The following is a 26,337-nucleotide window of genomic DNA, read 5'->3' on the forward strand; positions in this document are numbered from 1 at the left end:
GATGCACATCTGCCTCACGGTTCTAACTGTCACTCTGTGCCCAGAGAGATTTGAAGTTGGTGGCAGGTGGAAAAGCTCCCAGCTTCGTTCGTACGGCTCATAGAGATGGGAAATCTCAATTGCTGCTCAAGAGGTGTGAACATACTGACTTACTTAATCTAGCTACTACCCCTCAATTTGGCTAGTGATTTTTCAACAGAATATTCTCCTCATTCGTTTCTAGTTTCTCCTCTCTAACTCATCCTACAACATTTCGGATGAGCTTTATACTTGTCTCTTACTACTTCGTTCATATTTTAGATCCTTCTATCAAGCTGGTTGCCTTAAAATGAATCCCCCATTAGAAAAATTTAGTATTTCTTTTAATGTTCTGTACCCTTCCATCTTCTCCTCAGCTCCATGTCTGTTTTGCCGCTGTTTTTTAACTCAGCAAGGGCCAAGTAAATGATTTATTTCAGAATTTGGAGTTAAAATGGATGGCTAGACATCAGAAGTGAGGCATTTCATAAGACGAAGTGTACTAAAGTTGGTTTTTAACATGCTTTACCATTTCTAAGCATCCTGAAATGCATACATAACTCAGTATGTTTAGGGAATCTATTGCTTCCATTCATATAACTAGTTTTCCAAAGCTAGTTATAAGAACCTGAGTTTCTAAATGCCAGTAAATGAACCAATATGCACCTTTCCTTTTATCCTTGGGGTTTATCCAAAATTTTCATTTGACAAACTTACTTATTGATGCTTTCACTTACCCACTGCCCTCCCTAATGGTAAGTATGGGGGAAATACTGTAATTTTTTTCTCCACCACCTAATGAGCAGCATATCTTTCAACACACAGCAATAGATAGAAAAATAGGAAAATGAACTCATAGACATTGATAGATAAGCAAGTGCTTTGACACTTTCCCACCCAGAGAAAAAAGATAATGTATATAGATGAGAAGAGAAATAACATTTATGCAGTCGGTGGCCCAGTAGCAGCCCAGTTCAGGTTTGGTATAACCAACATCCATAAAGAGAAGCATCACGAGTCAAGCAATGTTCCCAGAATAATTCATGAGAAGTATTCCTGATATACTGAGAGTTACTCTGTGTCTTCCCACCTCCCACAGGTGACCCATCTGAGGAACTCCCTAATGCCAGGGCAGATGAGGAGAACCCATCTAACACAAAGGTAGGGTTGACTTTATTTAAAATAAATGTGTTGGTTTCTTGGTTTCTTTCTTTTGCAATCAAATTCAGATTTGAAAAATTCATCATGTAGAGTATAGAATTTAGGTACTGTCTACTTGGGGGTAAGCAGGAATGGGTAGACTCTCTTACCAACGGACAGCTGGTGCCAGAGGGCCTTCAACATCGGTGGTGTCAGTTGGGAGACACTATGTAGAAGACCCCCTGCCTTAGTGGCATTTTTTTCTCCTTAGATTAATAATTTTGTAATTGTCTGCCAAAAAGGAATAGAAGGAAATACATTCTGGGAGGGTCTGCACCTTTTCTAATGGTGTCCTCTACTTTGCTTTTTTGTTCTTTGACTTAAGATTGGATCCCCACCTGGTTTTCTATAGCAACTAAGAGAGCAAAAGACCTGTGTAAACGATACCCAGCCTAATCTGACTCTCACATGCTTTCTTTTCCTCCATTACAGGTAGCCTCAAGAACAAGAGAACAAGGTGTGTATTCTGGAATCACTGAATGGCTGGGGATAGAAAATAATAGAAATCTAGATGAATAGGTGGGCTTTCCATGATGGCTTACGTGGGGATAATTGGGATAATTCCCAGTTCCTTGTGGGAGTGAGAATTGGGGATGGTGTGAGAAAAACTGATCTCAAGGGAAAGAACCTTGATCATGTTTCTTCAACTTTGATCATGTTTCTGGAAGCAGCTGGGTTGCCCTTGGGTAGTGTGGATTAGTATTGATTGTAGTTGAGGCCTGTCAGTGAGTAAGTCTGTGTTGTGTAACTGTGAATCTGAATGTGTGTATGTCTGTGTGCTTGTATTTATTCATACTAGACAGTGTTCCTGTTTACACGGGTAAATCAACATTGTCAACTCTACCAAGAAAATGATTCCTTCTGGCCAGTGCACAGTTTACATACAGTAACTTATTAAATCCTCATCACAGCCATATGTCACGCATGTGTTTAAAATACTGACACCTCAGCTGGAATGCAGAGGCACAGAGACCTATGTCAACAGTCTCACTAGAGCCTAAGATTTAGAGCCAAGTTCTGTACCCAGGCATGAGGCTCCAATTTTGAAACTGAACCTGCATCTAAAGCTCAGACATGGAGATATCAAACACTGTACATGGGAAATTTGGACAACATTGGCATCCATGCATGTACTTGAAAGTTTTCAAGCCTACCGAGTTTTCAACCACTGCTCATCATTATAAGATTTTGCCAGTGTCACATAACCCAGATTACCTCTCAAATTACCGTACTGCTAATTTCACATGCATTTGTCCAGTCACATATCTGAGAGTTCAAAGTCACTATGTAGGGAAACAAAGTCAATATCTCTTAGATTTGGGTCACTCATCATTACCTGGCCAGTATCTGATTAAAATCGGGAGATTCTTCTAGTGTATTTGCTAACATTAATGCCAGTAGCCCAAGAAATGTGCCAGTCTTGCAAGCCATGAGTTGTGTGTACAGCAGAAGGTAAGAACTCAAAATTTCCCTTGGTTGTTAGCCCAGGTCACCCTTATTGAACTGTCTTGTGTGCCTGGTTAGAGATCCTCTGTGCTCAACCCATGCCTATCTCCTTAATGAATTCTCCAGTGTGGGCTGCTTAGTGCCATCACAGATCACGCACCAGCTCACTCATGAATACACACAAGGAATAAAAGAGGAACTTGTTATTATGTAACATTTTCATAATCTACAACTTCTATAAATATAAAAAAATTTTTTTTGAGAAGGAAAACACAATAGCAAAAAGAGTAACCTTAAATGTTAGGATTTCAACATTTTAAATTTCAAAATTGGATTTCCTATATATCAACAGATTACTGAATAAATACACAAAATACTGTGCCCAGAACTCAAAATTCCAGACCCTAAATAAACTGTAAACTTCCATAAAAGGGACAACAAATGGAGAGGCAGCATAAATGGACCTGCAGAAGGTGAAATGGTTTTAAAGGTGGTTAAGCTGTGCTTCAAAACAGATGGTGTTATGGGATGCAGGTTGTGTCATAATGAACACATTACTATTTATGCATTTGTAGATTTACCATTTGTAAGACACTTTAGGAATCCTGAGCTGGAAATCCAAGGAATCTTTTTCTCATTTTTTCCTGAACTTTTCCCTCCCTCCCTCCCTCCCTCCCTCCCTGCCTTCCTTCCTCCCTTCCTCCCTCCCTCCCTCCCTGCCTTCCTTCCTCCTTCTTTCATTCCCTCCTGTAATCATTGTTGTCTCTAAAGACTCACTTCTTTCTGTTTTATAGCAAATATTGATTTTCTCTAGGTTTTTTTTTTTTTTCATAACAACTCACTTAAGACTTTTAAGGTGCTTCAGTGGTTATGAAGCATGACTATATAAATAAAATAAATGCTTAACTTAAATGGAAGGATTCCTTTTAACAGTCTTTTGCGTTAGTGACCTGTCTATCTTCATAGAAAACTTTTGCCAGATTTTGAAGTACATCACAGAATTGATTTCTTTGCATGGTTTGTTTGTAGTGTTACTTATAAGACTATACCCTGTATGACAAAAATATATTCAAAGTACAGATAGGTGTTTTCATTTCATATTTTTGCCGGGAAACAAATGGAATGAAAATCTTAACTTGAATACCTCATTCTCCAAGATATTAAAAGGCAAAAAAAAAAAAGGGAGAACTAAAATGTTTTGATATTTGTCTCCTGTCAAATCATCCACAGTACAGGTTCTTTTGCAGAAGGTGTCACCTATACAATATATGTCAATTGCATTGATGTATAGAAGGGATAATTGTATCCTGGACACTCTGGATGCCTCTTAAATGTGCCAGAATGACCTGGGTATAAAGATGAAGACCAAGAATGGGTGCACACATGGAGAAATTCACCCATGATGCTGTGGGGAGGGCGCTGTTACATTCACCTGGAAAACAGTGTTCTGGTATGGATTAGAGGCATGTGCACCTGTGACCCAGCAGTCCCTGTCCTTGTTCTATATAATCTAAGGGCCATGAATGAGGCATGAATGCGATGTCCACAGAAAGGCCTGCAAAGACTCATTTGCAACAGTTAGATCCTGAGTAGTCATTCAGGGAAACAATACAGTGTATAAAATGTAGAAGGAATACACTTATTGTGCAATGTCCTAATGTGATATAATTACTTGGCATTCCAAACAGCGAACGTTGATTCACACAGCAACAGCTTGGAATTCCCACAATATTCAGATATAACATCCAGCCATACTCAAAAGAGTTTATACTGTGTGCTTCCATTGATAGGGTGTGAAAAAGAGAGAACTCTAAATTACGGCAATCACGGTCAGAATAGTGGTAATTGCTGGGGGCTACTGACAGGAAGTAGCAAACGTTAGGCTGCCAGGGGCTGGACACATTCTGAGTGTAGGTCAGGGTGTTCACAACACGTGTGCTTATATGAACCACCAAGCCCTGTGAAGTGCATTTGTGTACTTCACAATCATTAAAATAAGCATTAATGTTTAGAAAAAAGAAATACAAAAAGTTAGCGTGCCCACAAAGTAATCTCCAGGTCCCAGTGGCTTCCTATGTTTACCACACAATATTCATAAAGACATCATGCCAAAGCAGAACACACTTGCAAAGAATAGATATAGAGGGACACTCTTTCATCAAATCAAGAGAATCTTGATACCGAACTCCAGAAAGACAAAGATGGGAAAGGGAAATTACAGAGAACATTCTTCTGAATACACGTGCTGAAATGCATGGAAAACATCTGCATTTTGGACCAGAGATTACAAAGGAAAGTACCTGGGATTTCCTGGCAGGATTTCTGTGGGATGATAGCAGAGGATGCAGGTTTCTGAGGGCAGCCTGGGAGAGGGAGTAAAAAGGAAATCCCTTAATTGATCAGAGTGTGGGACCCAAAGGAATACAGGCCTGGGTTGCTGAGGAAATCCCTAGATGGGGATTCTAAGCTATGTCTAGGGATGGGACTCTCTCCTTCCTCACTGCTTATTCAGGCTTCACTGGTTGAAGGGAGCTAGTGCTTTGCAGAGCTACCCTGGGCAGTTATTTGTGAAAATCCTGGGTTCTGAGCCACTGTGGTAGCCAAGCTGATGACTGGTCATCAGGAGTGGTTAGCTGACCCCCAGGAAGTCTTGTACAAGGCAGCTGACAGTGTGAATAGTTTGGGGTAGGATGTCCACAAGATTCCCTGGTCCTTCAGAGGAACTCCATTTGGGGGAAACTGAGTCATGTTCTGCATCAGAGAATTAACTTTTAGGCAGACAGTAGGGTGAGGATTTGAGTCATTCTCTTCCCTGGAATCAAGTACTTGGCTGGCCTTTGTCCACAGCTCCGGGGAGGGAACTTGGAACCCCTGGAATTTGCCAAGTTGGGGTAGCGCTTACATTTCCTGACCCAAATCCTTCACTCAGCAATGTTGTGAACACACAGGACTCGTTTGGGGGTGACAGGACATTGCACATGTTCTCCAGGAGCTCTAAAGCATCACACCCATGTAGGGCTGAAAGTCAGTGTCACGCCTCCCCTGTCCTGAGCCATCAAGGCTCAGGGCAAGCCACCCTCTCTGGAGCAAAGCACTAGTAGAATACTTGCTTATTCCTCCCAACCTTTAACAATTGAACTCTTCTAAGTCTTTTATGACATATTGGGCATTTTTCTTAAGGATTTGCTTGCATTTACTCATTTTCAGTTTCATAATATGCACGATTAAGTAGATCTTATTAAAGTTTTCAAATGACAGTGCTGAAAACTGAACCCAGAAAATTTACAAGCTATAACCTGGCTTGGGTGGCCTCTAAATGGTATTTGAACCCAGATGATCAGACATTAGCACACATTGGTCACTGTGCTTTGCTGCTTTCCTATGCTGACTCATCTACATAAGGGCATCCCACATCTGTCTGTTGAGTTTCTAAAGTGAACAACACAAAACTACAACATCTTTTGAAACCAAAATTAGACCCAATGGGGTCTTCTGGGAAGCTCCTTAATAAGAGGATGATAGTTTGAACTCTAAATAATTCATTGAAGATTTCCTATGCTCAACTGTCAATAACATGTCAACTGATATTTCTATTGTGCATGCGTTTCCCAGGTTCATGTCTCAAGTATAAAAAGAGAAAATGTGCTACTCAATCCAAAAAGTCTACTGCCCGCCATTCCCAGTCTGTCAGACGTCGCAAAATCACCATGTGGCCAAGGAAGAGGAAGGGACATCAAACATCCCCAAGCAACTCTTCTTCTTTGGAAGGTACAGTGGAATTGCAATCATTGCATTGCCTCAGTAATGTTGCCTGTAGTTTATGTAGTGTCCCCTACTGAGGGAAAACCTATACAAAGGCCAAGATGCCATCTTTTTTAAAATTAATGTTTGACAACTTTATTATTATTTTTTTAAATATACCTTGTAAGGTTCTTTTTCTCTTTTTTTAAGATTTACTGATTTATTAATTTCTCTCCCCTTCCCCCCACCCCAGTTGTCTGTTCTCTATGTCTATTTTCTGCGTCTTCTTCTTTGTCTGCTACTGTTGTTGTCAGCAGCATGGGAATCTGTGTTTTTTTTTGTTGTGCCATCTTGTTGTGTCAGCTCTCCGTGTGTGCAGCGCCATTCCTGGGCAGGCTGCTTTCTTTCGCGCTGGGCGGCTCTCCTTACAGGACGCACTCCTTGTGCGTGGGGCTGCCCTATGCGGGGGACACCTCTGCGTGGCACGGCACTCCTTGCACGCATCAGCACTGCGCATGGGCCAGCTCCACACGGGTCAAGGAGGCCCGGGGTTTGAACCCCGGACCTCCCATGTGGTAGAGGGACGCCCTAACCACTGGGTCAAGTCACAACTTTATTAATCGTGTTAGTAGATAGCACCACAACCACATAATGAAAGAGGCACTGACAAAAGTTGGTTTGTGTTTACTGGTAAACAGCATTTCAAGGCAATGTTTGGTCATTAATCTATTTATGAACTTTAGCTGAAAGAGTTGACTTCAAAAAAGTGCTGTGAGATTGTTATAAGAATGATATAAATTGTTAGAGGAGTTTTAGATTCACATAAAAATTGTGCAGAGAGTACAAAAAGTTCCAACATGTTTCCCTGCCATCCTCCCAGTGCAGACCCAGCACTGTTTCCCCTGTTGACCACTCTCATTATTATGGATGTGTGTATAATTAAAGGGACAGTACCAGTACATTGTTTTGGAGAATCATGCTTCCTGTCTACCCCTCTGTGCATTTTGACAAAGGCATATTGTCATGTAACTCCCATGACAAAAATTCAGGTGTTTTATTGTGTCCCACAAATTACATTCAGAAATCCTTGGTAACTGTGTGTGGTGGGCTCATTTGGAAATAATGTATTTGCAGATGTGATTAAGATGAGGTCTATTGAATTAAGGGTGGGTGTTAATATTCTATGACTAGAGCACGTATAAGAAGGTAAGAGACAGAGGAGAAAGCTGTGTGAAGATGGACCGACACTGGGAGGAGGAGGCCATGTGAAGATGGAAGAAGAGACTGGAGTTGTGCTGCCATAAGCCAGGGCACCTGGAGCCACCTGAAGCCGGAAGAGTCAAGGAATGATTCCTGGCTAGGCTCCTCAGAGAGACAGAGTGGTGCTACGGACACGATAATTTTGGAGTTTTTGTCCCTAGATCTGTGAGGGAATAAGTTTCTGTTCTCAATTGCCACCCAATTTGTGGCAATTTATTATGGAAACACTAGGAAACTAGCCAGATTTGGTACTGGGAAGTGGGGTGTTGCCTTAATAGATACATGGAGAGGTCTCACAGAGGCTTCACATCAAAATATTGTTTCTGAACACAGACATGGGTGATGTTTACCCACATGTTTCCGAGTTGTGTGCAGCCAGTGAGACTTCCCATTGAGGCCCAGACATCAAAGATAACAAACAGAACTCAGCACTCTGCACTCCCTGGATTTCCAAATACGTTAAAAAAAAAAAAAAAAAAAAGGGAAATCATTGTTGTATTCAAGAATTTCGGAGAGTAGGCTTTTTGCATAAGATAACAGCAAAAAATAATGTACTTGTAGACAATTAAAAATATATAAAAAACTGTATATTGAAATTTGATTGACTTTCCCTCCATTTTCTATACTCCTCTAGGTTCTGTCGTTAAGTACCAACTGTTAAATTTTTGCACATCCTTTCAGATTTACTAATTGAAAATTCATGTGCAAGTGACACTCTACCACAACTTTTCTAAGGGCTTTACTATAGTACTCACATGTTCTTCATTTTTAAAGAAGTTTTAGATTACATGAAAGTTATTTGTAAATATAGGGATTCCCATATACCCCACCTCATCTGCTCACATTTTACACATTTAACAACACATTTCATTATTGTGATATATTTTTACAATTGATGAGCAAATATGGAAGCATTGTTACTAACCATGGTCTATAGTTTGCATTACCGTTTACACTATGCCCTGCACAATTTTACAGGTTTTGACAAAATGTATTCTGGCCTGTATCTGTCATTGCAGTGCCATGTGGAACAATTCCAATATGCCAAAAATGCCCCATGTTACACCTATTCTTCCCTGTGCTTCCCCACAGAAACTGCGGTGATCACTGTCTTTCCATCAATGTGGAAAGGACTTCTAGTCCTAGAGTAATAATAAATCTACTTTGGTCCATATTTACATTTTCCTCTTATGTGTGTTCATTCCTCAATCTTGAGGATTTCGGAATGCTTATGCCCACGCTACTTCTGATTAAGATGGGTTTTAGCTCCTATGGGGTAGATGGAGGAAACACTGTTGCTTGCAGTGCTAGATATTCTCTGTCTTTTGGGATGGGTGTTGTCCATCATCCTTCTTTTGTTACTTATCCTGGGTGAATCTGAGGAACTGGAGAGTAGGTGTTGGCTGCAACCCTGCTGAGATTCAGGGCTCCAGTGGCATATGAACACACTGCAGATTTAAGTCTCTGGGACATACATCTAATGGATATAGTGATAAGTATAGGTTCAAATATATGGGCAGAAAAACCGTGTGTAGGAAATGAGCCTAACTCTGATACACCGGGGAGATTGGCTATCATATATTCTAAGGTAAGGCCCACCCATGTGGTGCCGATTTCCTGAGTTTGGCTGAAAGGCCTAAAGTGTCCAGATGTCTCTAGAGCCCACAGCAGCACCCCTGCTTGAAGCACTGCTTTCTATGGCAGTCATTGAGATCGTCCTGAGATGTGCAGACCACTCATGTCCCTGCATGTGTCAATTATTAGTTGAAAGAAACTGGCTGTGAATCAGCAGTGATGGTCATTTGTATGGAGCCTTCCATATCATGAAGGGTACTATATTCATTTTGCAGGGCTGCCATACAAAGTACCAAAATCTTGGCCACATAATAGCAAACAGAAAGAATAAGACCTAGAAATGTGTTCTTCTACAGCTCTGGAGTGCAGAAGTCTGGAATCAATGTGTCACAGCACCATGCTCCCTCTGGAGGCCCTAAGGGAAGAGTTCTCCTTTGGCTTTCCCTCTCTTTTGGTGGAGGATGGCAATCTTTGGTGATCCATGGCATGTAGCTGCATGAGTCCAGCCTCTGCCTCCACATTCCTATAGCCTTCTCCCTTTACTGTTTCTTTCTGTGTCCCTTCTCATTTTACAGGGACACTAGCCGGTTGGATAAGGGAGCTTGGGAATGGTATTACATGCCTATTTCTACATCAATGTGCTCTCTGGCTAGGAAAATGTTTCATGTTTCTGGGGAGGTTTAATTTTATTTCTTTTCCCCTTTTGAGTTCATGAAAACTTTGTTGCAGATGCTTTGGTATTTACATTTTCTTCTGATACTTTTTCATTTTTCTTTCTTTGAGAATTACTCAAAGAATTGGAACTTTATGATAAACACTTAGTGTCTTACACATAAAATTATTTTGTCATTTGCTTCAAGTGTCATTTGAAAATTACCCGTTTCCTAGATGCCTTAATCACTGTTTCAGTCATCGTGTAGGCACTGCACAGGAGCACTCCCTGATAAAATATTGGTCAGTGTCTTATTATACCTCTCTAAACAGTCCTCTCCCAATCCTTTCTCCATCCCTCCTTTCTCCACTCCACCCCACACAAACACACATACAGCACAGCAAAGAAACATATTCCCATTTAGATGCTGCCAAAATTGGGGTCACTATAAAGGTCTCCTAATTCTTCACTCAGAACTCTGTTCAAAGTTAACTTGTGGTTCATTCCATGACTTGGCAAATATATCAATTGAGACACTTATAATTAAGGTAAAAAATAATCCAAAGTGATATTTTTATGCATTTTGGGACAAAGGACTTCATAATAAATAAGACCACTATCATTTGTAATTGCTGTTCATCTCACTTGACTGGGTCTCTGTTAACAGTCAGGGAACTCATTCATTCAGAAGAACAGGCATTACACTTAGGCTGTCAACAATGGGATCTTTGCCAGCTTTGTCAGATTCATTCAAAAGGGAGATGATACATAAATAATGTGGCTGTTGTTAAGCAAAGCAGGTAAACTTGGAGTGTGGACTCCTGGGTTGGAAACTAGCTGAGTCTTGAGTAGATGTATCTTGAAAGAATATATGCAAATTGATAATAAGCACAAGAAATGATACTCAATATAATTAATCCTCAGTGAAATGCCAGTCAAAACCACGATGAGGTGCCCCTTATATCCAGTAGGGTAGCTAACGTTTTTAAGAGAAAATAAAATGAAAAAAACAAATATAAGTGAGGCTGTGAATCAACTGGAAGGCCCATCCATACATTGGTGGAAGGAAGGTAAAATGGATCAGCCACATTGGGAAATAGTTTGGCAATCCCTCATTGAGAAAAACACAGGATTACCATAGGGCCAGCAATCTAACAACTAGGTCTATATATAAAAAGAATTTAACTTAAAAGGGGGACACAAATAGGTATTTGAAAACTCAGTGTTTTTGGCAGCAGCATTCAGAATGGCCAAAAGTTTCAAACCACCCAAGTGTCCATCAAAATGGGAATCAGTAAAAAAAAAAAAAAAAGAAAAGAAAAAAAGAAAAAAAGCATATCCATAGAATGGGCCACACAAAGTAAAGAAGTTCTGATGCACCCTACTATATGCATGATACTTAAAAACACTATACTGAGGAAATAAGGAAGATATGAAAGAAAGACAGTGTATCGATGTACTTATTTGAAATATAAGAAAAAGAAAGCTCAGAGAAAGAAAAGGAGATTAGACTTTATTACCAGGGGCTAGGGAGATAGGAGATTAGGCTTATTGGTTAATGGCTACAGTTTCTGTTTCAGGTAATGAGAAAATTTTGGAATTGAATGTTTGATGGGATGGTAACACAACATTGGACATGTAATTAATTGATGACAGCAAATTAATTGTATAGATAAAAATGAGTAAACTGGCAAATTTTATGTTTGTAGATGTTAACTTGTTGAAAATTTTTAAAAATCCTGTAGAACAGATGAGAAACTCAAAGTCAACAAAGATCTGTGAGGGCGAAGCAGTAGCTCATGATGTCAATGAGATTCCAGCCATTTTGCTGGATTTCAGAATGGGTCAGATAAGAGTTGGAGCCATATCACTGTATCATATTGTACATTTTAGTACCACTTGTTCGTGAGCTATTTCACATTGATTTAGACTCTCCTTAACTACAAAGCCAAGGGTCCTATTTCTGATGCCCATGATTTCCTCTCTTTGGTCTCCTTCTTCCATGAAGTGTGTCTGGGTAACTCCACAGTCCATGTTTCCTGACCACCCGGACCTGCACATTGTAAGCCCCTGTCTGGGTCAGGCAAAGATCCCTGAATAATATCAGCCACACCCCACTGTACTGACTGTTACTCTGTGTCCCCCTAGCTCCCCTGGAAGACCTGGTGGAGGACCCTCTTCGTGACAGGGAGGATGAAGTGGTTCCACCTAATGTTGAGGTAAGGTCATCTGTTTTGGTCTAAGACAGAAATATTCCTTTCTCTTATTTGTCCTTTTCAATTGAGTAAATATCATAATACATGATGGTGTGAATTATAGATATCACCCACTGGTCAGGGGAAAGGATATTTGGAAGGGTTCTCTTACCAAAAGAGCCCTGATAAAGAAGGCATTAGAAATTGAAGCACCAGGTTATATAGCATATGGTAGTGGGCTTGTGCCTCAGCACCAGTATTCTGCTTGGATTTGAACTTTTGTAACTCCCATCAAAACGGTCTGGAAAGTCATATCCATCAGCCATTCCTAATGTATTTTCCATGTTTATTTACGGGGCCTTTGACTTTACGAATGCTTCCTATCAGTTCTCATAAAATCACAAATACCTGAGAAGATGCTACTCAACATCATAGGATCCTCATAGTGTTTTCTTTTTTGCAATTCCAGGGGAACTCCAGAGAAAGTGAAAACGGTAGGTATTCTGTGCTAATCCCACATCCGAGGGTAAAACAGAGGTGAAATAAGGAACTTCCAGAAAACGTTCAGCTGGGGACATCCTGGACAAAGCATCATGGTGACAATGAAATGGTTTCTCTGAAGGGAATCTGCCCTTGTTACTACAGTCTGTGGTTTTGTCTGTGGTCTCTTTAGGTTGTGCAGGCTTTGCATGCATGGGGGTTTGGGGGGGTCTAGTGTGAGTTTCTGTGGTGTAATTTTGACTTTGTGTGTGTGCATATGGGGGCAACCATGAGCAGTTTCCCAGATGTTATAGCCCATTTAGACTGGACAATTACCAGGGACAACAGGGACAGTTTTCTCAAATATACCCCATCACCACTGCATGTTCTATGTACATGAACTTGTTCCACACTCACCAAAGCTGGACCTGGAGTTTGCTTTCTATGACCACAACACAGATGGAAAACTGAGGGCAAAGGTGAACATCCCAAGCTCTTTCACTGCTAATGGGATGGTACTAAATGGGAACCTAGTCACATGTCATAATACTTTGAGTTACAGGCCTGAACTTGCCACTCAGCCATCTGCTTACTAGAAACCATACAAGGGAGTTACAGCACCTGTATATATGCATACACCAGAATTTACATGAGCCTACAAAGAGACCAAAACTGCCCATCATTATAAAGTAGCCTCAGTGGTCACATGACCTAGGCCAAGTACCTGTGCTGGCTACCACAGACTTTGATATAGTTATTAGTGCTCAAAGGACACAGTAATCATACATGCTAATGAGCAGCTCCAAATTCTGAGAGTCATGAGGCATCACATAGGATGACGTGATCCATGATAACTGGATTGAGGTCACAGCTCAGGAACTTACCCGAAGCAGATAGGCATCGGGAAGACAATTTAGTACATATGACAGCATCATCCCAAAGGACACGATAGGCACTCAAATCACGAGTCCCACAAGATGGTCTTTGAAAAATAAGAATGCAGACACATCTTGGTTCTTAACCTGGTGTCCAAACCCCTTGTGGAAACATTCCTAAAGAGCTGCATTTGTGGGTGTTGACACTCAATCTGTATGTCCCTACATAATGGCTATCCCACATTTGATGGCCAATGATGCACGGTCGGTATTTCAATGGCTACTCACACTTGGTGTGGGAGAGAAAGACTGGAAGTAAAACCATCTGATTAATAAGTGTTGCTATTTAAATGTAAGATTTTAGTATTCCCAATCTTCTGTGATATGTTATCTTTATCCCAATGGGTTAGTGAATAAATGCAATAGAATGCATTACATGGAATGGAATCCAGACCACCAGAATACTTTGCTTCTAATCAAGTGATAAATTTCCGTAGAACAAATGGTAAATGCAGTGTCTATATATGTGGCGTGGAGATGGAATTCACTTGCAGTTGTCCAGAAGATACTGGCACTTAAGTTGAGATGTACTATAAAGAGGAGGGATGGTGGGACTCAGGCATTGAATCATAGCATGTTTTTCAGTGCCATTTGTACACTGGGTATGGTCAGAAGGTTTAGGTTGATATTAGCTTCAGAGCTAGGGATATATATTTGTTTCTTTCTGGCTGCTCTCTTTGCATCCTTCCTTCATGATGGAAGATGATCCCACAGCAGTTCTCAGCATGCTTGATAAACTACCTCCTCTACACAGTTAAGAGTCTTGTCCAAGGCTGTAAATTTACTTTGAAATTTATGAGAAACACACCAATGTGATGAGTCATTCTGTGTCATCCTAGAAGACCAGGAACAACTGATGGGGGCACTTCCAAGTGATCAAGAGGATGAAGAGGTCCCATTTAAAGCCAAGGTGAGCTTACTAGTCATTGATCTAAAGTTGATTTTTTGGTCTCTTACACTGTAATTGATATCAGATGAGGATACTTAATCATGAACATATTAGATGAAATATTACATTTCCTTGGGGTGGGAAGCATCATGTGGGGGCTCTTCTAACTGATCCAACATTGAAAAGATCAACCACAAAGGGGAGCAGAAGTTGACAAAGTAGGCTTTTGCTCAGCTACAATTTTTTTCTCCTTGGATTAAGAATTTGTAATCGCCGCCCCAATTGAACTTAACAAATGTGCGTCCAAGAAAAGCTCATGCCTTTCTTGGTGTGTCTGCTACACCTGCTCATCAGGTTTGCTTGACCCCTATTTCACATCTGAATTTCTAATGCTGCAAATCAAGCAAAAATCCTTTGCAAACAGCCGAAACATGATCTGATCCTCATAAGGTTTTCTCTGATTGCAGGTGGCCCCAGGAGAAAGTCAAACAGGTACATATCTAGAATTGCTGAATTGAGGTAATTTTGGATTAGACAAGCAGGGCATTGATCCTAGGTTTGCCTGGAAAGCCAGGGTGGTTCCAGTTACTGGCAGGATTTTTTGAGGTATGGTTAAACATTAAACATTAATTCCTCCTGATAAGGAATGTGGTCATGCTCTATTGTTCTCTCAGTAGATGTATTCACTTCACTTGAATGGATTTGTGTCTATGGCAGTCATGGAGTGTGTATGAGCGAAGCCTATTGGAGGGATTGAGAAGGTGTGTGTTGGGGCATTGCTGTGTGTTTCCCTAAGTGAAGGGTCCAACATACACAGGACAACTGTCATTGAAACCTTTCTAAAACACCATCACATCACCACAGCACATATTGCATATAATAACCTGTGAACATCTCACTAGAATCATTCCTGGAATTATGTAAACTCTCCCTATCCCTTACAGCCAGGTTCTGAGGGGCATAAGTTAATGACCCGAGATTTCAAATTCCTAAGTTGTAGAGACAAGATTTGGACTGAGGCATGTAACCCCTATACTACTACTCTGAACTACTGAATATTACCTAATCACAGGTATGGGTCACTAGTGACAATGAAGGAATTTCCACTGCCTATATAAATGTAGGTGCCCACGGCATTTCCTAAACATGACACTCATGTATTAGATATTCACAGGGGTCACATAACACAGGTTAGCAGGTGCATTTTACAAGATACTTATTCACAGTTATTAGTGTGAAAAACACATAGAGAGCCCCACATGTTGCTGGTAAACTCACAGACTCTCAGACTCGTGAGGTTTCAGTGGGACAAGCTTGCCAATCGCTGCCAGTACTGGGTCACAGCTCAGCACATGGCCCGAGCAGACAGACAGGGATTGGAGAGATATTTTCATCTATTTAATAACGTTATCACCATAAGCCATTAAAAAAAAAAAATCATTCTGTGAGCTGCTCATTTGAGGAAGAGTAGTGAGTAAGAACTCAAATTCCCTCTTAGCCATTAGGTTCATGTTCATCATTCTTATTTCAAGTTTCCCTTATAGCTAGCACAGAGATTCATGCTCAACCTTCAATCGATCCTAACTCTCCCACTGTGGGATGGCTCATATAATCATGGAGAGGCACATCACGCAATGAATACAAAAACATGGTAATGAAAAGGAAGATGAAGGAAAAATATCATATGGTGAACATTGGATACTTTTAAATGGTAGTCCATGAGTACTATGACAAACCCTATAAATATTATCTTTATGACACCTGTTAGTGACTCAATACAAAAGAATACCTTGTCTAGAATTAAATCCAGTCAACCAATAAATGAATAAATAAAACACTATACAACAGATTAGTATTGTAGTAGGAGCACTTTGCATTAGTGGAGATGGAAATGACCTTGGAAAGTTCAAAAGGGCATTGACAACTTGTCTAGATTCAAAACAGGAAGGGGGAAGCAGATTTTGTCTCAACGGACAGAGCGTCCACCTACCACATGGGAGTTCCAGGGTTCACACCCAGGGCCTCCTGACCCATGTGATGAGCTGGCCCACGCGCAGTGTTGATGCGCACAAGGAGTGCAGTGCCATGCAGGGTTGTCTCCCACATAGGGGAGCCCCACACACAAGGAGTGTGCCCCATAAGGAGAGCCTCCCAGCATGAAGAAAGCGCAGCCTGCCCAGGAGTGGCGCCACACACACGGACAGCTGACGCAACAAGATGACGCAACAAAAAGAGACACAGGTTCCCAGTGATGCTGACAAGAATATAAGTGGACACAGAATAACACACAGTGAATGGACACAGAAAGCAGACAATGGGGGGGGGGGGAGGAAGGGGAGAGAAATAAAAAGTAAATCTTAAAGAAAATAATAAAAACACAACTATTAAAAAAACAGGAAGGAAAAGTGATGGAGCTCTGTAAGTAATACCATCTGTTTAATACTATTTTTAGATTGAATATATCATGTTGAATTTGGATACCTTTAGGTACACAGACAAAAAGTTTTCATTTCTCATTTTTTTCCTGTTCTTCTTCTCCGTTACCATCCTTCTTCCACCAAGGAGGATGGCCCAGCAACATATTTTTACAGACTTATTACCCCTCAGGTCCCTATTTTCTTGCCCCCTGCAGTGTCAGGGTAGGTCCCTGAGTAACCCATGCACACCACCCAATGTATTGACATTTACTCTGTGTCCTCCCAGGAACCCCTAAGGACCTGCTGGATGAGTCCCCCAGTGAGAGGGAAGATGAGGAGGTTCCATCAAATTCCAAGGTATGGTCACCCGTTCTTTCTCTGTTGTCAAATTGCTGATTTTAAGTTTTTTTGGTTTTTTTTTTCTTTGTTTTATTTGCCAATTGAGTTCAGATATGAAAATCAGACCAAATAATTATAGGTGATGTCTATGATTTCCTTAGTCAGGAGAGTGTTCATTTGGAACCTTTTACTAACATCTCTGCTTCAAGAGGAACTTCAAGGAGTCCCCCCTACATTACAGGGCTAGGTTTCCTCCTCAATAGATGGGAGAGATGCATAAAACAGGAAATGCTATGCCTTTCCACAAGTGTCTGTTACAATTACTTTTTGGGCCTTCATCTCAACCCGTTTCCCATCTAGTTTTCTAAAGGCAGCAAGAGAGTAAACCAACTGTGCAAACACTATACAGCCTGCTCCAGTCCTCAGAGGGTTTTCATTTCTCTAATTGTAGGTGGCTTCAGGAGTAAGTGGAAACGGTATGTATTTTGGTATCACTTTACTTCTTTTTTAAAAACATCTAGATGATTTAAACTAGGGGTTTCATGCTTTCTTTACTGTGGAAAGCATCCTGATTTTACCTTCCATGTGGGCATAAGAAATAGAGGGGTCCTTCTGTTTTAGAGGAAGAAAAATGTCCACATTGTACAGTACTTTCAGCAGTTGTGTTCCCCTTGGGTGGGTTGGGTTTTTGTTCATATCCCATGATAGTTGCACATTTTACAAGTATTTAAATGTTCAAAGTTCAACAATAACATTGGGCTTGAAAATGGGCAGGAGGAGCGGTAAGAAACTGTCATTGAACAACATCCTCTTTTTTAGTACCTTTACAGGTTCCTTTTATGGTGCTTTGGGATGTCTTTAGCTACAGTGCCAAGGACTGCTTCCCTTTGTATTGCTGCTCCTCCCTGTTGCCCTCCTTCCACTCCTTAGCAGCTCACTTAGGCTTGCTGAATACCTGCCTCCTTGTTATTCTAATCCCTCGTCCAAGTCAAGCAATACTTCATGACTAAATCCAGAGCAACTACCCCAATGTACTGATGCTATTCCTCTGTTCTCCTAGCTCTCCCGGAGGGCCTCCTGGAGGAACTTCTGAGTGCCCAGGCAATAGAGCACACTCCATTTACTTACACCAAGGTAAGGCCAACTTTCTTTATCTGAGATAGAACCACTGCATTCTTGGTTTCTTTCATTTCTAATCCAATTCAGTTACGAAAATTTGACCACGTACAATATAGATGAGAGGTTCAAATGCTTGGTGCGTCAGTGTTCAGTGGACATGTATTAGGAGCTAATCCCGGTTTGAAGGGGGCAATCATAAATGGCAGCATCAGGTTATAAACTATATGGCAGGAGGACATTCTTTAGCAGAAATTTTTTCACCTGGAATTAAGAATTTTGTACTTAGTAATCAAAATGGACTTGAAAACTGCATCATCCAGGACTGTTCATGCTTTACACCTGCTTTTGGTTTTCCTTAACTTCCTTCATTCCCTCCTGTATTCTAAAGTCACCAAGAGGACACAAGCCTCTTGTAGCACTATAGATTAAGTTCTGATCCTTACGGCATTATCTTCTCTGTAAAATTGCAGCCAGTCCCAAGAGCAAGCAACAATGGTAAGTATTCTGAAATCCTACACTTGCTGAGAAAAAGTCCAGGTATTGAAAAACATGAATCTTCCTTGTCGATTGAGTTTAAAGAGGTTCCTGATGACAACCTCCTTGAGGGAATAAGGATTTGGGGGTGGTGAATGAAATGGATATTCCAGGTAAGAACTAGGGTTGTCTTTCTTAAGAAGTTGAGTACTGATTAGTTGGCATGTGTTTGTCTGCATGGAAGTGGTGTGTGTTTACATGTGTATGTTTGTGATGTGATTCTCAGAATACATGTTTTGATTCTCAATGGGCATGTGTACAAATGTGAGTCTTTAATGAGTTTTCTGGATTTTTCACACACCAAACAGCACAACGACTAGTGTCAACTTTCTTTGTAATAAATCCCATCAGTATCTCTTCATGGATAAATATATATGTCAAATATTATCAAATTATGTACTACATCAGTGTGGCTTACAATATGTAGTGTGGCTTACAATATGTCAAGTATACCTCAATAACTCAAGAATAATCCATCAACATCAAAGAAAATTTTCATGAAGCTCTACAGGGACAGAAATGTGGTACAGGACCCTTTTTCTGGGATGTAATAATATGTCTTGGCTTAATAATAAGCTTTATAAGGCTTTACTTAATACCTCATAGCACTTTGAATGGTCAGGATGAAAGAAAGGCAGACATACATGTCCATTCATTAATGTATGAGACAGGGCAGTTTTGAGAAGGTGAAGAAAAGTCTTCAGAACTGGACATTTAATGAATACAGTCCAAAGAACTTGAGATTTTAGGTGCTTTGACTCCTAATCTATACATTTTCTTCAAGTCTCTTCTGCCTGGCAGAGTCTCTAAAGTTCTGCTATGAATTTGTCAACATTTGTCATTTTAGTTCACACAGCCAGGGCATCTAGAGCAGATTCTAGTTTTTGCAGTTTTGCTAAAGCCCAATACCCATTTGTGCTGGTAGCTGTGGTAGGGATGATGCAGAAGGGAACATGTGCATCCTCACAAAATGCTCCCCAAGGCAGCAACCCAGAGTCTAGCACTAGGTCTGTGCTTTGAACTCATCTAAGACAGAGCATGTCCAAAGAGTCATAATTTCAGGGTGACAAGATTGGAGGTCAGTGCTCTATTTTCCAGCTAAATAAGGGAGTGAGAAGTTGAGAGCTGATACCTTCCCCTCCTCTCCCTCACTTGCAAGCGCTTTGCACTTTCTTGCTAAGGCCTCAGGCTCCAGAGGGGCCCAGGAAGGTCTTAGAACCCAGGGCAGAGAGCTGGGTTTTCCTATGGTAGCCAGCAAGAGATCTCAAGGAAGAAGGGAGGGAGGGATGCGAGTGGCCCATTCCTTAATAACGTTCCTGCGGATCTTTGTTTTCCTGAAGACTGGCTTGCGGACTGCAAGTATGACTCCACTAGCAGCGATGACGAAGACGACAATCCAGGTAGGTTACAATTCTCAAGGAAGGATCCAATGGAGAAGATACCAAGATCAGTAGTTATACCTGGTGCCTTGGAGTCTATGGAAGGGGGCATGATATTAGAAAGTATAGGAAATATTTATGAGGGCCTGCTTTCATCTTTTCGTTTTCAATAACATAAAAGTAGGAGATATAATGACTGTGAGCTTTGTGTGTGTTGTGTGTTAAATGAACTTTCCATGTATTTTTTAAAAAATTAACTTCCCATGGGTTAGTTTTTTCATGTCTTCTCAACAGTCTGACAACAAAACTTTGGTTTCCTTTGCTTAGCATCCCATAGTAACTGATACAAGAAATCGTGGTTTGGATTTAAGTGTTGAACTTCAATGGAGTGGGTCTGTTGGGACACAATCTCTCAGGTTCTCACCTGGACCTGGGACAAAGTGTTTTTAGCTAGTGCCAGATGGCACCTGAGAAGTAGGGCCTCATCCCGTGCACTTTTAGATCTAGTTTTAACTTTCTTCATGTTCCATCCTTACTGCGGATCCTGCTTTAAAGGTTAACCATGGGTTGGAAGCCATGAAGAACATTTTCTCTGGGCTTAGCATGTACCTGTGTCCTTGAGAGGTGTGGCTAAAGCACATTCTTGAACTCACTACTATTTTGCACTTCCTACCCAAATCCAAAATGCCAGTGTAGTTTGGAAACCTAAATTTAATTACGTCTGAGAATGGTTTGAATCCAGTTGCCCCAGAAGAGCTTTCAAAGCCCAGCAGGCTTTCTGAGGACTTGTGTGAATGGGCCGCTGACTTGTTTCACACACTGGCTCTCACAGTCCTACGGGGCTGGTGCTCTGGAATTGAGTATGCCCAAATCAGAGCCTCTTGGCAGCAGGGCCACAGGTTTCCTCCTGCTCTTTGAGTTCAGTGCTATGGTCAGCAGTGCCCTGTTTCTCAAGCAATATTCATTTCTCTCCCTGTGCCTTTCTGCAGGCTTCTCAAAGCACCCAAGGTACTCAGGCCTAAGAAGGCTTGATGAAACCTAGAAGGCTCAATTCATTTAAATGGCCACACATTCTACACAAGGCTATTAACACACCTGCAAGATAAGGGAACGTGGACAAGTTACTTTATGTCTAATTTCCTGTTAATCCTCTCTAAATCGCTTTTTTTGGAACCTATGGCGATGTTGAGAGGACAGAATGTTTGCGTCACACCTAAAGCCATACCAGACACTTCAAAAATCACTTGATTTTGGGGGTTGGTGGTAGCTCTCTTCCACAAGATCTGATTCAACTCCAGATCCTGAGTGTTGCATCTGGAATTGGTAATTGGCCAATCCATTGATTGGAGAGGGTGGCATGGTACACTTGATCATTCCCCTGTGTTCTCATAAGGAAAAACAATGTGAATAGAAGACAGGAATAAAGGAAATAAGCAGTATTGGGAGAGAGGAGAGGCAGGGAGTTTCTGAGGCAAGATGATGGAAAGGAAATCAACATCATGCTTAGCAAGACATAGAGAATATGCCTGCCTTCTTTGAGGACAAGGAGGAAATGGGCATTCCTCCCCAGAATTATAGTATATGAGGTCTGGTAAACGGACCCTGTTGACATTAGGCCAACCACACAGGGCACAGGAGACGTTATCGAGGCCCAAAGAAAGTTGGGGTGATACAGACAGAATTGGGTGCCAAGCTCAGGTCACGGTATGACAAAGACAATAGGGGCTCTAATTCTCCCCTGAACCCTAACTTTCTCCTTTCCTTTTGCAAGGTCACCCTATCACAGTCACCGCAATGATTCACTCAGAGGCGTTTTTCTCGGACTCAGAAGAGTCAGACGTAGAGAATGGCAATATGCATGTAATTTATTTCCTCTTCTTGCCTAATTTTAAAATCTTCCTGTTTCTTCTTTGTAAGCATTTCTTCGTAGCTCTTCTCTTTCCCCCTCCTTTTACAATTGTCATCTCAAAGGCCCTGGTAGCCTCCAGGAAGGTGAGGTTATACAATTGACAATGTTTTTAAGATGTTTCTCCACCTTCTTCACCTACTGTATTTTAACATTGCATGGATTTCCAACCCTACTATGCACCATAAATCAACTGGTGTGTCCCTGAATGGCCCAGGCGAGAAGTTGTGCTGAAGTCTGAAGCATTGGCCCACATCATGTGGGGTTGGCCCCTGGGAAGTTTGTTCTGGGATGGACTCTCCCTTCACTGCCGTGTTCCTCCACATATGGCTCTGGAAAAGCAAGTGTGTTCTCTACCCTGCAGCTGTCTACACTCGTTGAGGAGGAGGAGTCTGTTTACATCGACCTTCTTTTCCGGGAATGCACAGAAGGAATCAATGATGTAAAAAGAGATGAAGAAGAGGAAGAAGAGGAAGAAGAGATGTTAGTGTGGAGTAGTGGGTAGGATGAAGAGGGAAGGGAAACAAGTCCACATGCACTAACTTTCTTTGCCACTTCAGGAAATTCAGCGTTCATGAGGAGCTTGCTGGAGTGCCTGCAACTGTGTGTGAATATGGAGGCGGAGATAGGAATCTGAGGGGGAAAGTGAGCACAGGCAAGTGAAGGGTGCCCTGAGAATCTCTCCCCATGAGTAGAAGTGCTTTCCATGTAAGCTCTAAAGCTGATCAGCTATGCCTTCCCTTGGCTCCTTAATTTGTAGGAGAGGGCTCTAGCCCTCTTCAGAACCAAAGTTTGCCCTCCCAGTCCACCTAAGGCCTGCCAAATCCTCCTGTCTTTCTTACTGAGTGTGGTGTACACTGTGGAGTGACCTAGAGTGCCACCAGTTCTCACAGGGAAAGGGTGAATTGGCCTGTGTTAGGTTGCCAGGGCTGCTTTATCTGATACCAGTGATTAACTGGGGTAAACACAGGAATTGACAGTCAGTTTAGGAGATTAGAAGCAAAATCTAGGTGTCAGCATGATGATGCTTTCCCTGATGCTGCCAGCAACACATAACTCAACCTCTGCTTCCATCACCTGATCATCTGTCTTCATCTGTCTCCCGGTGCTCCTGCTCTGAATTTGTCTAGTCTTCCTCTCTTTGGAAGGACTCCAAGCGTATAGGATTAAGGTCACCCAGATGCAGGTTGGCCTCCCCTTCACTAGTAAGATCTCTGACGACCCTATTCACAGATGAGTTCACATCCAAAGGTGTGCAGGTGAGGATGAAAGCATGAGTTTATGGCTGCCCATTATTCAATCCAGAACCCAGAACAGTGGGGTCACTCTCAGGCAAACAGGGTAGCTACTGAGGCCCTGTTTTCTACCTCAGTGGGACCTGAGTCACAGCTGCCCAAGCCTTGGGGTCCTAAGCCTCTGTAGTTTCCTTCCTCATCCCACTTCAGCTCACACTCATTTTCTCAAGCTGTACTTCTTTAGAATTTATTCATGTATGTAGAATTCAAACAAACACAAAGCACAAAGGAAATCTCCCTGCAGGGCTTGCTAGGAATGAGAAAATCAGAGAGGACTGCATGTTACTTAAGTCCCCTTATTTATTTTATATTGTTTAAGTAATAACTCTTGTTAGATTATGATGAGTGTTTTGTAATACTTACATGTTGGAATATCTTAATGTAAGAAACTATATGATTTTGGCATCACAGTCACTTTATATTAAAATGGGTTGCCCAGTAAGCTCAGTGTTTGATTTAGAATGAAACTGTTAATTAGGGAAAGAGCTCCAGGAATCGGTCCCTTTTTGATCTGAGGCTTTCACCACTGGATGCTGTTGAGGACCAGGGTGGAGGGAGCAAGGTTATCGCTTCCACGCCTCTCCCTTCAGAATTCCTGCCCCTCACCTGGCCCAGGGAGATGGGACTCTGCCTTTTCTTTCTAGAGGACTTGAGCCCACCTTTTCTTCTGCATCAGTTTCGTTCTCCAGAAGACATTCACTTGAAAGGTGCCCAATCTAGCAATCAGGTCACAGCCCATTGCCTGGAAATTTAGAGACACTCTTAGTCACAGACAGCACCCTATGCAGACAGCAGCAGTAGGAATTCAGTCCCTCTGGATCTGGCTCGTGGGATATCATGGACCAAAGATCACCTCTCCAGGGTTGGTCTGAGGTAACTTTTGAGTCCTACAAACCACCTCAGGGAAACCCAAGCTCCTACCACCTCTGTGCCACCTGAGTGAGTCCAGATCCTGTATTTGTGTTGCAGATCCTACAACTGACTGCTACAAGGATGCTGAGCTGGAGGCCTCAGCCTGAAGCTGAGTAGACCTGGAGATCTATGGCGCTTGGCGACACTTATGTGCTCACCCTTCTACTCCACTATGAATGAACAACTAAGTGGCACTTTAGTTTTTAATCCAAAGACTTAGACGAAGTCTTAGAAATAAGTTTTACTTTTAATGTTATATGCCATATGAAACAACTTTTGTACCTTTACTACTTATATTTCTTATTCTTTATGTAATAAATAAATATACTGAAAAGTACCCTAAGCAATGCTAGAGCTATATGAATTATAATATCTGGTCTCCGTATTGGCTCCCACCAAGGTGAAACACTCACTCATGGAATCCTCATTGAGTGTTTGTTGAAAAAATAACTGGAAACTGACAGCTTATCATAAGCCCTCCTGTCAATGGGTTTTTAAAATTTCATTTACTGAACTATGTTCAGTCACCTGGTATGGGTCATGCCAAAAATGCTCATCTTGGTCTAGCAGGATAACTTGAATTTCAGGGCCTTTTTCACTTACATTGCGGTGTTGCTATGTATAAAACCATGATTCACATTTCATTCCACAAATATTACCCCATTTGCATCTGGCACAAAATCTTGTTCTCCAAAACACTGATGAGATTCTAATTCCTTCACATAATATGAGTGAGTGTAAATGTTTTCACATTTTGGTTAACCTGGTTAATTTTCCTAGAATATCCCTTGCTTTTAGTCCTTCCAAGTCAGTGCACAGCATGCACTTCTGACACACAGCTTCAAAGAATTTCCTTCCAGAGGGAAAAAAAAAAAACAAATTGTAATTTTTTGGCATTTCTTTCAAGTCTTTGCTTTTGGATTTGCTTTTGGATTTCGAGACACTCCAGTGTTCAGGTATTAGACCAACTATGCCATTTGTCATTCTTTTACTTTTTTTCCCCAAATCTTTTACATTCTCCACAAAATTTCTTTTAAACACTATCTGCTTTTCCTTTTGCTTTCTACTTAACCATTTCTGGTCATTCTATTTATTATGCATTACAATTCAATTTTGAACTGATATTTTTCTTATTTTCTGATGTCATCCCAATCGTTGTTTGATTTTCTATTTTTAATTTATGACATCTTATGTATTATCTCATTTTCTAAATGCCTTTTATTTACTTTTGAGAAAGCATTTTTCAGGACATAATATACATAATGAAGAAGGCCTTTCATGCATTTGTTGTGGCTACTCTGTATTCCGTTTCTCCCTAAATTACTTTGTTACATGAAAATAATGTGATTTTTTTCTTCGTATTCATATAATTAGAAAAAATTATAGAAGTGCAATTCAAATTAGCTTTCCCAGGAACAGAGATAAGTGTGTCTTCCTAGATTTTTTAATGAAATTTTTTAAAGTACAAAATCTTTCTTCCTGGTATTTCCAGATGCTTCAATTCTACCTCTCTTAAACATGGGACTTTACTCTCATCACCTCTATTGCACCTATCATTTTCTTTCTTCATCTGACTAGTGAATATTCCATTTCATATATACTCTTTACCTGAAGTGAAACATCTTTTACCTGACGTTGCCAAAATCTAGTCGTTTTCTATAAATGCCCATATAGGTTGAAAATTAATTATCTGTAAGGGATTTTCCATTAGATATCTTGCGTTGTATTTCATTTCTGAATTATATTTGCCTATTTATCTGTTTTCTTTCTATAATCATTTATATTTTAGCTACTTATATTTATTTTACATGGAAATTTCTTTGTTTTTATACTCCATATTTCAGTCATTTGAATTCAGAATTATTAATTTCCTCCCCAGTTTTAAATCAATATTCATACATATTTGGTGTTAGCAGTGGCAGTTCATATTCAGTGAATTTTAAAAAAAAATGCTGCTGCTTTAGAGTCACAATGACATAGGTTCATTGTCATTCATATCAGGTCTGCAATATTACCACCATATGGTATATACTTATCATCAGACA

General features: G+C 40.9%; 2 protein-coding genes across 5 annotated transcripts in view; one reads left to right on the forward strand and one right to left on the reverse strand.

The window, feature by feature from the left end:
* LOC131274058 (protein IWS1 homolog) lies at positions 1–24,609 on the forward strand. Of its 2 annotated transcripts, none has more exons than XM_058279067.1 (17): positions 1–133; positions 1,118–1,179; positions 1,651–1,675; positions 6,277–6,432; positions 12,041–12,111; positions 12,557–12,581; positions 14,345–14,412; positions 14,859–14,883; positions 17,095–17,165; positions 17,599–17,623; positions 18,208–18,281; positions 18,737–18,761; positions 20,141–20,200; positions 21,951–22,039; positions 22,450–22,568; positions 22,646–22,740; positions 24,350–24,609. In XM_058279067.1, exons 1-17 carry the CDS (start codon positions 106–108, stop codon positions 24,397–24,399), a joined length of 1,068 nt encoding a protein of 355 aa, XP_058135050.1. In that variant the 5' UTR covers positions 1–105; the 3' UTR covers positions 24,400–24,609. The 2 variants fall into 2 exon arrangements, with proteins under 2 accessions (XP_058135050.1, XP_058135049.1); XM_058279066.2 differs by having other exon boundaries at positions 4–133; positions 14,342–14,412.
* Positions 1–26,337, reverse strand: part of LOC131273796 (protein IWS1 homolog) — a 119,909-nt gene that overhangs the window by 55,403 nt on the left and 38,169 nt on the right. The window lies entirely within an intron of this gene.

Source organism: Dasypus novemcinctus, chromosome 17 (genome assembly GCF_030445035.2).
Source record: "Dasypus novemcinctus isolate mDasNov1 chromosome 17, mDasNov1.1.hap2, whole genome shotgun sequence".
Lineage (NCBI taxonomy): Eukaryota > Metazoa > Chordata > Mammalia > Cingulata > Dasypodidae > Dasypus > Dasypus novemcinctus.